At 59.7% G+C, this 14,289-nt stretch overlaps 1 protein-coding gene across 1 annotated transcript; it reads left to right on the top strand.

The window, feature by feature from the left end:
- SLC4A9 (solute carrier family 4 member 9) lies at positions 1 to 13,504 on the top strand (the record flags this gene model as incomplete). The annotated part of the gene is made up of 20 exons (XM_080353335.1): positions 1 to 269; positions 2,047 to 2,207; positions 2,682 to 2,743; positions 2,820 to 2,977; positions 4,733 to 4,820; positions 5,106 to 5,260; positions 5,916 to 6,032; positions 6,245 to 6,419; positions 6,714 to 6,847; positions 6,962 to 7,233; positions 7,902 to 7,957; positions 8,052 to 8,234; positions 8,328 to 8,441; positions 8,996 to 9,157; positions 9,362 to 9,540; positions 9,787 to 9,859; positions 11,429 to 11,497; positions 12,358 to 12,531; positions 12,971 to 13,123; positions 13,454 to 13,504. The coding sequence occupies 20 exons, from the start codon at positions 1 to 3 to the stop codon at positions 13,502 to 13,504; spliced, it is 2,805 nt and encodes a 934-aa protein (XP_080209461.1).
- Between the last annotated feature and the right edge of the window lie 785 nt (positions 13,505 to 14,289).

Here is a 14,289-nt window from a genome sequence, read left to right as displayed (position 1 = left end):
ATGAGAGCCCACGTGCCTGGGGCGGAGGGAGCAGCTCTCCAGGCAGCAGATGCCGGCTCACAGCCCGGACCAGAGGAGAGCAAACCCGAAGCTGCCTACCATGCTTTTGGCTGCAGCATCTTCCCCTCCAGCATGGCTCCAGCAGCCGAGCGAGCTGGTGCCACCCTGCAGCGGGAGGAATGGGGGAACATCACCTACCCACTGCTCTTCATCCAGCTCAACCAGCTCTTCAGCACCCCAGCTGGGCTGGAGTGGAGAGAGACAGCCAGGTAAGCACAACTGAAATGGCCAAGCTGCCTAGTGATGCTTTGGAAGGCCAGCCTTCAAAAGCCCAGCTCTGATGGAGCCCACGGCATCTCCAAAGGTTGGTGGTTCCTCGGACTCAGCCCCGAAACAGGGCTACTTGCTGCCCTCTGCTCCCATCGATGCCCACACTTTCTGCCTGGCTCAAGTTGACTCATTTCACGGGAGAGGACAAAGTGTCAGGCAGTGACCCTGCACAGGCAGAGCGCCCTTGCCTTTGCTCCTGCCTTTGCTGCCTCTCCAAGGCCCCAGTGGCTGCACTGGGACTGGGAAAGTGTTCTGATGCTCCCCAGATCCAGCATGTCTCGGGATGTGACCAGGGAGGTAGGTCAGGGCAGGCTTGGCTGCTGGACAATGGGGCCCAAAAGAGGGGAGCTGGGGCCAGCTGGGTGCTGGTGTGGGGCAGGCTGCGATGTGCCCACACCCCACACCACTCCTCTGAAGTTCAACAGGGGCACAGGAACATGGGTAGCGGGGGTCTGGGGGTAGTGATAGGTCTGCCTCAGGGGTCAGAGGGTCTGGGGGGGCAAAGCCACTGGGCTGTGCCTATGACAGGTCTCCCCAGCATCCAGCCCTCTTCCCCCCAGCACAGCTGCCTGTCAGCAGGAGCCTGCTCTGCCGGCACGCTGTCCCCGTGCAGCACGCTGAGCCACCCCGCAGCACTGCGCCCACCCATGGGGACAAAGGGAAGCTCTGTCTGCACCCGGTGTTAAAATATTTGGCACAGGCTGAGCGTGGCAAGCAGCTCAAGACATTTCTGTTCTGACTCCAGCAAGGGCTGCTAACGGCAGGGCAACCCCCAGTCCCGGCACAACCTGGGACTGGTGGGTTGGGAGCAGCCCGGCGGAAAAGGACTTAGGGGTACCAGTGGTTGACAAATGGGACAGGAGCTGACACTGTGTGCTTGCAGCCCAGAAAGCCAAATGTCTCCTGGGCTGCATCCCCAGCAGTGCGGGCAGCAGGTCAGGGAGGGGATGCTCCCTCTGTGCTCTGCTCCCATGAGACCCCCTGCAGTGCTGGTCCAGCTCTGGGTCCCCAGCACAGGACAGACATGGACCTGCTGGAGAGGGGCCAGAGGAGCCACAGGAATGGTCCGAGGGCTGGAGCAGCTCTGCTGTGGAGAGAGAGATGGGGTTGTTCAGCCAGGAGAAAAGAAGGAAGACCTTATTGCACCTTTTAGTATATAAAGGAAGCTTGTAAGAAAGATGGAGAGAGACTTTTCTCCAGCACCTGTAGTGATGGGTTAAGAGGCAACCATTTTAAACTCAAAAAGGGCAGGTTTAGGTTGGACATAGGAAAGAAATGTTTTACAACAAGGGTGGTGAGGCACAGGAACAGGCTGCCCGGGGAGGTTGTGGATGCCCCATCACTGGAGTTGTTCAAGGTCAGGTTGGATAGGGCTTTGAACAACGTGATGCAGCGAAGATGTCTCTTGCCCATGGTTGGACTGGATGGTCTGTGAAGGTCTCTTCCAACACAAACTCTTCTGTGATCCCAAGACTGATAAAATCCCCCTGATCAGGAGATCAGACCAAGGTGTGGGTCAGCAGGAATGGAAACGTGACCTCTGAGGCTGCTCACCTTCCCTTGCTCCGCAAGCCCACTGCAGCCACCTCTGACCACCCGAAACCCCTCGCTGCCTGTGGCAGCCCCATGCCAAACTCGGAGATGGGCCCAAGCTCCAGCTCCTGGTGCCTGGCACAGGACCACCCTGCCACTAACCCTGCACGTCTCTCTGGGCAGGTGGATAAAGTTCGAGGAGAAGGTGGAGGATGGCGGGGAGCGCTGGAGTGCGCCCCACGTCCCAGCCCTCCCCCTGCACAGCCTCTTCCAGCTGAGGACATGCCTGCAGAAGGGTACAGTGCTCCTGGATCTGGATGCCCCCAATTTCAAGGAAATAATCGGTACGTGAAGAATGCAAAGGTCACCTGCTGGGACAGGCTGGTCACCAGAGATGGACTAGGCCACCAGGAGGTCCCTGTATAAAAGCACTGATGCATGATGGCCAGGTAACTGGGGTGGCTGTCTGCTGCTCCAGCAAAGTGGGGTTTTCACTGGGCAGTCCAAGGGGACTCAGGGCTGTCCCCATCCCTGTTGCAGACAAGGCACTTTCCAGGCAGGCTGAGGAAGCAGAGCTGCAGCCTGAGCTGAGGGAGCGCCTGGCAGCCCTCCTGCTCTGCCAGCCACGCCACCAGCCCACCAAACCCCTGCTGCAGCTCCTCCTTGAGCTTGGCCTCTCTCCCTGCCGAGGTAGGCCTGGCACCACGGGTAGTGACATGGCTGTGCCAATGGGCATCCCTGTGCACCAGCCTGGTGCAACACTCATGCTGGCTATTCACTTGCATACATATTTCGCTGCTTGCTTCCCTTCTTTGCAGGGAAGACCAAAAGCTGGTCTGAGCCTGGAGCCCAGCTCTCCAAAACACCTCTTAAGGAGCAGGTAAGGCAGGATGGAGCTGGGCTGAGAGCAGCTGCTGCATCCCAAGTGCCCAGCCACTGCATCCCTTTCCTTTCAGCTGAGAAACCGATTTAAGAAGAAGGTCCCACCAGGGGCTGAAGCAGCCCACATTGCCGTCGGTGAAGTTGAATTCTTGGAGCAGCCCTTCACTGCCTTCATCCGCCTCAGGCAAGGGGTGGCCCTCGGCTCGCTGTCTGAAGTCGCTCTCCCCAGCAGGTAAATAGAGCACAGCTGGTGGCCCTGCGCCCTCCTTTGTCCTGGTCTCCTTGCTCCCTCCCAAACAGGACAAGGCTTTGCTTGGCGAAAGCAAAGGGTATGGGACTCAATGCTGCAAGCAGTCCCAGAACCCTGGCTTGCTGCTTCCCCTCCTGCTTTTCCCAGCTCCTCAGGAGCATCCCAGGATGTGCTGAGAGTGGAGCAGCTGTTGGGGAGCCTGGGGGAACATCCCCTGGGTTAACCCCACCTTGGCTCTGTGTTCACTCTGCTCCTTAGGAGGGGCTGGATGTTTTCCACTTGCTGGCTAGGAGCATGGCGGCTTGTGGATGGGAAGTAACACAGGTTTGCAGCAGCCTCTTGCCCTCCCACTGCCTGAGATGCTCTCCTGAGCGGTGAGGTGGCTCTTGCAGCACTGTTGGTGCAGGGGGAAAGGAGCAAGGCAGGAGTTGTTTCTCCGTGGCTGAGGAACGCATCGTCTGAAGCCACAGGGGGAAATGGTCAGTGTGCTTCTTGAGCTGGGGATTTCCTCAGGCAGCGTGCGGAGGATCAGGAGGGACATTGCCACCTCCTGGTCACTCTGCCCAGAGCACCCATCTTCCAGGAGCTAGGACATCCATCCCCCTTCTGCTCTCTTCTTGGTGGGAGACAGGTGGCAGGTCCCTGGGGAGCCCCTGCCAGCCTTGAGGGTCTCACGACAAGCCCTTGCCCTGTATTTTCCTCCCTCAAACAGAAGGAGAAGGGGAGCTTGTCCCTACCCATCCCTTTGCCCGTGCTGTCACCCTCCCTGCCAGCCACCCCAGGCTGTCCTGCAGGCACATCCACTGTCTTGGGGCTGTCTCCCACCCAGGTCCATCTCCAGGATCTTAAGGTTTCCCCATTGACTTGGTGAAGACGCCTGGGTGAAAGCAATCCCAGGTGGGTACCTGGAAGCCTCCAGCACTGATGCCCCACGTCAGGGCTGTAGCAGGTTCTGCCAGGCCACCTTCAGCCCCACTCGTGCTGCTGGAGAAGTTTCCCTACCCCCTCTCTGGAGATTTGCTTGGGCTATGATCACTGGAACCGCTGTGCAGACTCAGGGTACCAGGACTGTAACCATTTTTTCCAGTTTTGGAAAGGAGCTGAGGGCTTGGTTAAATATTTGGATGGGCTGTCCTTCTGAACCTTATTATTTTGCAGCACCCTCTGAGGTGTGGGATGCTAGCCATATTTCTTCAAGGACTTTGAGCGGTCTTTCCAATCTCCTTCCATGTCCCTATAGCGTGCAGCTGGCCAGCTCTGCTTCCCAATGCTAAGGCTTCTACATCCCACTTGCGAGCAACATTCCCATGAGCATTATCCCACAGACAGCCCCAGTCAAGACCTTGACCCCAAAGACATCCCCTCCCCAGATCTTGATCCCACAGACACCCTCAGCTGAAAGAAGGACCTCACAGAGCTCCCCAGGCAAGAGTGTCCCTTCTCTGCCCCAAACACCTGTCACCCCTCTGCCCCTGGTTTCTGCAGACTCCATGATCCAGTCAGGATCCTGGTGGCCCATGGTCTCCTGTGGGGTTTCCATGCAGTGGGCAGCAGACACGTGTCTTGTCTTCTGTCCCAAACACCCTGCTTAGGGTGGCCGCCCCTCAGGGTGGCAGCAGCTCACCACACCGGCCCAGCCACTGTCCCAGGCATGCCCGTAGCACTGTGGTCCCTCCTGGAAGAAGCATAATCCAGCGAGGAGAGGGCTGCTTGGGACATCTGTGGTCTCGCCTACAGGTTCCTCTTCATTCTGCTGGGTCCTCGAGCCAAAGCGAAAGCCTACTATGAGGTTGGCAGGGCCATGGCCACACTGCTGACAGATGAGGTGAGCCTGGTGCAGCACCCGTGGGTGGGAAGGGGTTGAGCTGAGCACACTAGGGCTCTTCTCCTTTGCAGGCTGCAGTGGCGGAGGCGGAGGATGGGGCGAGCTGGTGGTATTTCTTGCCCAGGATAAGAAAACAAAGGTTTGGGGTGGTTTTGCGGGATGTAGGTGCATCTGTTGCACTGAAGTGGATGGGTGGGTTTCTCGGTGATGGCTGCAGGCTGGGAGGAAGGCTCCGAGCAGCTGAATGCAGAGATGTGATGTCTAAACCACAGCATCTCCCTGCAGGTCTTCCAAAGGGTTGCGTGGCAGGCTGAGCAGCGGGAGGAGCTCATCGCAGGGATGGAGGCGTTCCTGGATGAGCTGACTGTGCTTCCTCCTGGGAAATGGGACCCTAGTGCCCGAATTCCTCCGCCAAGCTGTCTGCCATCTCCGCACAGGAGGTGGGTTGGAGGGAGGGCATGCACAGCCTCTGCCAGCCCCTCTGCAGGGTCTCAGGTGGAGAGCCCTGCCTGTGACATTGAAATCTCCATCTCCATGGGGATGGAGGCACTCAGGAGCCTTTGCCAGTGAGGTGCTCCCAGCTGAGCCTCTCTGCAGCTCCAACCAATGACCACAGCTCTGGTCCCCTGTGCTGTTAGTCCTGTTCTCTCACCTGACAAGAGATGGCAAAACCGCCCTGCATGCCCTTTGAGCAGGACCTGCCAGGAGCACCGTGTTTCAGCACTCAGATGTGGAACTCATCCTCCGAGCAGTGCACCGCCAGCTCTGCCTGTCCCCTCCACAAAAAAACAGTCCTGCTAGGGCTGGGTCCAAAGCTTGCTGGAGCAGACCATGGTTGGGTTGGAAGGGACCTTTGAAGATTGTCTAGTCCACTCCCTCCCATCTCTCCTCCTCTTGATCCTTCTTCTCCTTGTCACGGGACATACAAGGTCTGTCCAGCCCTGCTTTCACCCTTGTCCCGCCTCCATTCTCTCTGTCCCCTCATAGCATCTCCTAGATGTAGCTGAGTCCTGAGGGCTCCAGCCTGAAGCCTGTCTCCATCTCTGAAGCCTGTCTCCATCTCTGAAGCCTGTCTCTGTCTCTGCTCTGCCACAGGACCACTGTGCACCAGCCGGATGGGCAGTCTCATGGCAATGGGGACATAGCAGCAGCTGGGGACAGAGCCGGCCCGAGGCGTGCACACTCCAGGGAAGAGCTGGAGAGGACAGGCAGGTGGGTGCCTAGAAGGACAAGGGTGGTGGGAGGTGCAGCAGGATGCCGAATTCGGGGCGGGGTGCTGGCTCTCCACAGCACATAGGGTGACTGCGTCCAAACCACCCTGGGCTAGTGTCTTCTGGGTAAGGGACAGTCCCCTGCCTTGCAGATCTCTCAATGGGTGATGGTCAGCTGGGGGGCTGCTCTGAGATCTTGCTTTGCTGCCCTAGGCTTTTTGGGGGGCTGCTGCAAGACATCCGGAGGAAGGCTCGGTGGTATGGCAGTGACTTCTCTGATGGCCTGCACCTCCAGTGCCTCTCGGCAGTGCTGTACATCTACCTGGTGACTGTCACCAACGCTATCACCTTCGGGGGCATGCTGGGGGATGCAACTGCCAACATGCAGGTTGGTGCAACCGTGGGATGCCCCCACCAGCTCCCCTCAGCCCAGCCTGCAGGTCTCCACTGTGCCCACCTCTTGCCTCTGCCCAGGGAACCAGCAGTGCCCCCAGGGCATCCTGAGCATCACCCAAATCCTGCGTCCTTTCCCAGCCCCTGTGTTCCCTGAGCCCTGACCCTGCACCCTGCAGTGCAAGGAGGTGTGGGCAGCTGCCAGCTGCTCTGCCACTGCGGGGGGCAGGCCCAGGACCCCCATCCCCACTGCCTGCCTGGCACCTGCCACCCCTCCCCTGCATTTCAGGGTGTGCTGGAGAGCTTCCTGGGCACAGCCTTTGCTGGCTTTGTCTTCTGCCTCTTTTCTGGCCAGCCCCTGACCATCCTGAGCAGCACCGGTCCTGTGCTGGTCTTTGAGCGCCTCCTCTTCTCCTTCAGCCAGTAAGTATCCTGCCAAGGGCAGTTCCACGAGCTGCCATCCCCTGGCTGGGGCACAGGCCACTGTCACGCCAGGTGGGTGTTGTTATTGAGGCTTTGGGTCACTCTTCCCACCAGGGACTATGGCCTAGACTACCTGGAGTTTCGCCTCTGGATTGGGCTCTGGGTGGCCTTCTTTGGCGTGGTCTTGGTGGCCACTGAGGCCAGTCACCTGGTACGGTACTTCACTCGCTTCACTGAGGAAGGCTTCTGCGCCCTCATCAGCTTGATATTCATCTACGACTCCCTGAAGAAGATGCTGAGCCTAGCGGACACCTTCCCTATCAACTGGCAGTACCGGCTGGACAATGTCACCTCCTACAGCTGCATCTGCAACTTGTCCAGCCCCGGTGAGCCCAAGCAGCCATGGGGCTCGTGGGGAGCAGGGAACTGGTCCCCTGGGACCCCACTGGGACCCTCACACCCAGACAGAGGATGGGGTAGGTGCTGGAGGAGGCTGCCCAATCCCATCTTTGCCTGCCTAACTGCATCAGCACCTCCCTCCATGCCCTTCCATGCTGTCTATCCATCTGTCCCTACATCCTGGCGCTGCCCAGATAGCACGCAGGGCAGTGCCAGGAGCAGGGAGAGCCTAGAGCCAGTTCCCACAGCTCCAGGGTGGGGGATGCTGGGGGCTAGAGGTGGGCACCTGGCTGAGTTTGTGCTGCTGTCTCTAGCCTGGTCTGTAAATCAGAGGGTGTTTCCTGGGGGTGGTGGAAATAGTTCAAATGGGACCCCTACCGTGTACCAAAAGCAACAGTGCTGGGCACAGTCTGGGGCTGATGGTGCCTCTGAGCATGCTGGTACTTCAGCCAAGTCCATCCTGGGAGAGTACTCTCTTGGTGCCTCCCGGGTATCAGCCAGTGCCAGGGTCTCAGGGATCCCATAGGGCCCCAACCAGCACCCTGAGCACCTGGGGAGAGCCTGGGGAGCTGCCCTGATGGCAGTGTGGTCCCAGCCATCCCTGATGCAGCATTCCCATGGTGCTGGCACCCTCTAACCCCCATCCGCTTTGCAGGTCACGGCTCCACATGGAATGACACTCCACTCCCCTCGGCCCTGGCACCCTGGCAGGTACAGCCTCTGCTCCCGGTGGGCAGGTGAGGGGCTGGGGGGCTCCAGGGTGTCCGTGCCCAACCTCTCCATGCTGCCTGCCCTGTCCTCACAGCCTCCTGCCGCCCTGGCCATGCTGAGCAGGACCCAGTGCCTGGATCAAGGCGGGTATCTCCTGGGGACCAGCTGCCAGTATGTGCCCGATGTCACCCTTTTCTCCTTCCTGCTCTTCGGGGGAACCTTCCTCTCCTGTACTGTGCTCAAGCGCTTCAGGAGCAGCCGCTACTTCCCTGTGGGGGTGAGCATCCCTAGTCCAACCCAGCAAACCAGAGGTGCTCCTGGGGCAGCCCCCCACCCTGGCCAGCCCAGGCCAAGCCTTCTCCATCTGCAGGTGCGGAAGGTGGTCAGTGACTTCGCCATCATCTTGGCCATTCTCGCCTCTTGCGCTGTCGACGCTGCCCTGGGACTGGAGACCCCCAAACTGCTTGTCCCCAGTGAGCTGAAGGTCCTGGCGGGGTGGGCACAGCGCTGTTGGGGAGTGGGTCTGTCCCCTGTGGTGGCTGTCTTGCTGTGCTGCATCTGCCCTTCCCACCACCAGGTCCAGCCCTAGAGGGATGCAGGCTGATTCCACAGTCTGTAAATAACCTGGCCCAGTCCTGTACTAACCATGTCATGGTACAGCTCACACTGGAGCGGGAGCCACAAGCTCAAGTCTGGGCTTGGTCTCCCCGCCCTGGGTGTGGAGCAGGGCTAGCAGCACCTGTACCCACAGCCACCTCCTCAGGCTTGCCATCATCCACGTGTAATGCCAACTCTTCCACTGGCTCCTGGGGCCATGTGCCTGCATCCCGGCTTGGGGTGCTCCATCAGAGCCCAGGTGTCCTCGTGGGGGGCTGGTAGCTCAGGCTGCCCAGAGGATGCTCTTCCTCTCCCCAGGTGGAACAACCTTGGGTGCCTGCAGGGCTCCAGCCTGAGCACCCAGGGCTAGTCCTGTCACCCAGCTGTGCCACACACCCCACAGATGGGTGGCAATTGCTGTGACCCTTCTGTTCTCCACAGCCTACGAACCCAGCGCGAGGCTGGATCATCTTCCCCTTCGGAGCCAACCCATGGTGGGTCTGCCTGGTGTCCACGGTGCCTGCTGTCCTTGTCACCATCCTCATCTTCATGGACCAGCAGATCACAGCTGTCATTCTTAACCGCAGAGAGTACAAGCTGCAGGTGAGAAGGGGACAACAGGGGATGGGCAGCACCCAGCCAATGTGGAAGACCAAGGTCCTACCTGGACCCTGTGGGCCAGCGGGGACATAATGGAAGAGCGGCACCCCAAACTGCCTGGCAAGATGGGCAGACCCCCCTGCCCCTGCCTTCTGATATTGCTGGGGAGATGGTTTGCTCCCAACCCCACTGTCTCTCCCATTGCAGAAAGGAGCAGGCTTTCACCTGGACCTCCTCTGTGTCTCCCTCTTGATGGTTGTCACCTCTATCACTGGCCTCCCCTGGTATGTATCGGCCACTGTCATCTCCCTGGCGCACATGGAGAGCCTAAGGAAGGAGAGCACAACCTCAGCCCCCGGCGAGCACCCCAAGTTCCTGGGCATCAGGTGTGCAATGGGCATGGACCCTGCTCTGGGAGGCCCCCTGCCCATGGCTGCCAGGGGACAGGGATGTGCCCAGGCTGGCTGGCAGGCCTGGCTTTGGGGCTGCTTGTTTCTCCCCAGGGATGCAACCAGCCCCCACGGCCAGCAAAGCCGAAAAGAGCAGAGACTCTGGGGGCTGGGAGGGCAGGTGGGGGCTGCAGGCCCCAAGGGACCCCAGGGCATCCATGACACCTGTGCTACCACCCGCAGGGAGCAGAGGCTGACTGGCCTGGCTGTCTTCATCCTGACAGGGGTCTCTGTCTTCATGGCACCTGTTCTCAAGGTAAAGAGCCTGGCTGCTGTGTTTGGCCTCTTTTCCAAGGTGGGGGTGGTAGCCATAACCATGCAAGGCTGGGGGGTTCCTAACCCAAACGTCCCTCATCCCATCAATCCACCATGGGAAGCCTGACCGGTGGGCAGGGAGCTGTGCACTGCATGGGAAGGGGCTGGCAAAGGATTTGGCTTGGGTGCCACAGGATGGCTGGCCCACCAGTGCACTGCTGCCCCATGTCAGGTGGCCAGCCTCCCTGTGTGCATCAGGGTCCCTTGCAGTCCCCAAACACACCGCACACAACCCTCCGCAGAGCCACATGGGCGGCTGAGCCTGGCTGGTGTTGACTCTCACCGGCCATGGCTGCCACATCAGGCAGAGACCCCTCAGTGTACCCTGGACAAATCTGGGTTACCTGGGGGCAGACAGGAGGTCCCTTTTCCCCCACTTCTGTCCTCACAACTTATGATGGCCTTCTAAAGCCTTTGATATGGTCCCCCCACAATATTCTTACCTACAAATTGGAGAAATAGATGGATCAGTATTTGGTTGGATGGCCGCGTCCAAAGAACTACAGTCGGCACTTCAATGTCCAAGTGCAAAGCAGTAACAAGTGGTGTCAAGGGTGGTCCTTTGTGGGATTTAATACCTTCATCATCCGCACAGTTGAATAAAGTGCACCCTCAGCACATTTGCAGATGACACCAACCTGAGCGGCGCAGTTGAGGGAAGGGATGTCATCCAGAGGGACCTGGGAGGATGTGGGCCCATGTGAACTTCATGAAGTTCAACAAGGCCAGGTGCAAAGTCCTGTAGTTGGATGGGGGCAAACCCCAGTGTCAATACAGGCTGGGGGATGAAGGGATTGAGAGCAGCCCTGTGGAGGAGGACTTGGGGGTACTGGTGTGTGACAAATGGGACAGGAGCTGACACTGTGTGCTTGCAGCCCAGAAAGCCAAATGTCTCCTGGGCTATATCACCGGCAGCGTAGGCAGCAGGTTGAGGAGGGGGTGCTCAGTCTCTGCTCTGCTCTGGTGAGACCCCTCCATGCCACTGCATCCAGCTCTGAGGTCCCCAGCACAGGACACACGTGGGCCTGTGAGAGTGGGGCCAGAGGAGCCACAGAAATGGTCTGAGGGCTGGAGCAGCTCTGCTATGAGGGGAGGCTGAGAGAGCTGGGATTCTTCAGCTGGCAGAAGAGGAGCAGTGTGCTGGGGAGGTAGGATCCCCCTGGCATTTATAGATCCTAAGCCATATCTCCAAGGGGCTTGTCATCATGTTCTCCATCTCCAGCCTGGATTGGTCTCACTATGTGTTGGAAAATGGGGCAAGTTTCCCTTCTCTGAAGATTGCAATGTACTCACATGAGCAGCACAGCACAGCCAGGAGCACATCCAGGCTTTAAAGACCTCAAAGCCATATGAAGAGCAAAAAGCCATGAAATTAAACTGGGCTGTTGGAAATGAAGGAGGCAAAGGCTGCAGCGGTGTGTGCAGGGTTTTATACAGGAGAGGACACTCAGGGAGTGCAGCCCCCTCAGGCAGTCGCACTCTGCTAACACCTCACCCTGCTGTTTTGCAGCACATCCCGATGCCGGTGCTGTACGGGGTCTTTCTGTACATGGGGGTGGCGGCGCTGAACAGCATTCAGGTGAGCAGGGGCTGCACCCAGGGTGCTGCTGGGAGCTGTTTTGAGGGTGGGGGGTTTGCTCGATACCAGCTCTTACAGTGCAGCAGAGCCGGGATTTTAGCTCTGCGTGATGTGCAGTGTGGCATGGGTCTGCCTCAGGCTCGGGACAAGAAGAGACAGAGGGACTGTTTTACATCAGAGGAAAGCAAAGGGTGGTGTCTGGGATGCTGAGGAGTACAAGTGACTTCTGCACTGATGGATCAGGTGGTTTGGGAGCAGTAAAGGGACCAGCAGATGACCCAGACCTGATGCTGAAGCTGCACAGACATCCCTGTTTGGGAGCTTCAGGCAGAGCTGGGACCTGCTGGTCCTTTGGTCCTGGTATTGCTGCTGATGTGCCAGCTCCATTCTTTCCTGAGAAACCCACAGAGGGGAAAAAAATCCCACACTGGAAACATCTATCTATTTTGTTTGTTTGTTTGTTTTTCTCTAAACTGTACATTTTCCTCACAATTACCCTGCTCTGGATGACAGGCTGGGAAAACCCCCTCCCTCTCTCTGCTTGGGGAATCACGTTGTGCTCTGGCAAAGGCAGCAGCAGTTTCCTGCACGCAGGGAGAGAAATCAAGGGGTTGTTATCTTTCAATTAAATCCTTAAGATCAGCTTGAGCCCTTTCTAGACGTCTAGAAAGCGCTCTCGGGGCCTGGGCCGATGCTGGTGCCACAGGCATCGTGCTGGTGGCCAGCACAGACAGCAGGGGGGCTGAACTGTAGAAAGGATGGCAAAAGCCCGTTCTGCCACCCTGGTCCCAACAGGGTGGTGAGTGAAATTTGCCTGAAAGCTGGAGGTGTGTGATCCAAATGCTGTCTTCTCACTACAGCTCACAGACCGTGTGCGGTTGCTCCTCATGCCAGCCAAACACCAGCCAGACCTTGCCTACCTCCGCCACGTGCCCCTGCGCCGGGTGCACCTCTTCACCATCATCCAGCTGCTGTGCCTGGCTCTGCTCTGGGTCCTCAAGTCCACCGTGGCTGCTATTATTTTCCCAGTGATGGTATGACAGGCCTTTTCATTGGGTGGCACTGCTTTGGTGCACGGCTGGGTGCTGCCCACACGTGTGCTGAACATTGCCAGAGCCCCAGTGCTCGCCTTGGGCAAGGGACGTGGGAGCTGCCCTGGATGGGGGTGCATGCCCTGGCAGGTGGTGTACATGGGTGCTCAGACCCTCAAGAGCTGGCAGGGCCCCTGCAGAGCCACGACATGGTGTTGCCACCAGCCTTCACCTCCTGGGCTGGGGCTGGGGGGGATGTCACTGCTTTGCAGGTGTAGTGCAAGTATTGTCCCCTGGGACTAAGCCAGGAGAGATTACATGCCACCTCCTGGCATTTACCAGGAGGGTGGAGGGGGTGTGACAGGGATCGTGCTGCCCGGCATGCCTGGCTGTCCACGCCAAGAACTGTGTGATGCTGATCTGTGCTTCACTTGGGTCCCAGCTGCTGGCTCTGGTGGGGATCCGGAAGGGGCTAGAGCGCATCTTCACCCTGCACGACCTCAGCTGGCTGGACAGCCTCCTGCCCGAAACAGCCAGGAAGGAGGCAGGTGGGAAACAGCCCAGGGAACAAGAGGAGGAAAGCAACAGCGAGGAGGTAGGTGATGTCCTGGCTGCTACGTTCGTCCCAGCTGTCCCCGGGAATGCTTGGGTGTGGGGGCTGAGCCTGGCCTGAGCTGAGGCTAAGCCGGGTTGAACTGAACCCCGGGAGGCTGTGGAATCCCCTTTCCTAAAGACAACTCAAACCTGCCTGGATGCCTCATCTAGGCGCTCCTGCTCCGCCAGGGAAATTGACTAGATCATCTTCTGGGGTCCCTTCCAATTCCTAACATTCTGTGTGTTTCTGTGAGGGGCTGGGTATGGCTGCGGCTGCTGGCCCCGGCTGGGAGCGCCACCAGCCGTGTCCCGCTCTTACTTCTCCTCCCAGTCCGAGCTGATGCACCGCCGAGGACCGGAGATCAACGTCTCGGTGAACTAGGCCGGCAGCACGGGGCACGGAGAGGGGCGCAGCCCGGGCCGGGACCAGCCTTTCCGCCCCCCTCCGGCGCGGCCCACGCGGGTCTGACGGCAGGCGGGCACCGTCAAGCCACCGAGCGGTCTGGGCCCGAGGGGACCTCCATGGACCTGCCAGGACACCCCCGGGTGCGGACACCGCGCTCCAGGCCGGGCTGCCCACGGCCCCGTCCAGCCCAGCCCGGAGCGCCCCCCGGGACGGGGCACGGAGAGCCCCCCGGCGGTCCGTCCCGGGGTCCCCCACCCTCACCCCGCAGCGCATTGTCCCGCTTGCCCCCGCCCCCAGCAGCTCCGGGCGGCCGCGCTGTGTCCTGTGGCACCGGCCCCGCCCGTCCCTCGGCTGCCCAGGCCCGGCGGCGGCGCGGACAGAGGCCACGTGTCCGCGCCGGTGGCGTCACGGCGAGCGGAGCAGCGCGGCGCCTAGACTGACGGCGCGACCGACCAATGGCGGCCCGCGCTCGGGCCGGGGGGAGCGGAGGAGGGGCCGGGCCGCTCTGTTCGACGGGCAGCGCCCGGTTCCAATCGCCGCCCGGGACAGGCGGGCGTGTGACGGTCTCTCGCGCTGACGAAGTCCTTCAGAGCAGTTCGGAGGGGAGACAGGCCCAGGGCACGGCAGGAGCCAATCGAGAGGCGCCAGGCTCCTGGCGTTGTGAGTGATGTGCCTTCCGACCAATCGAAATCCACGACTCTCGAATTCTCCTTAACCGACAGCCCGCTCGTCCTATCGGCGCCCGCAGATCTGGCAAGGCG

This window comes from Nesoenas mayeri (assembly GCF_963082525.1).
Source record: "Nesoenas mayeri genome assembly, chromosome: 14".
Lineage (NCBI taxonomy): Eukaryota > Metazoa > Chordata > Aves > Columbiformes > Columbidae > Nesoenas > Nesoenas mayeri.
Note: the sequence above shows the minus strand (reverse complement) of the source record. Positions and strands in the feature narration are given on the sequence as shown.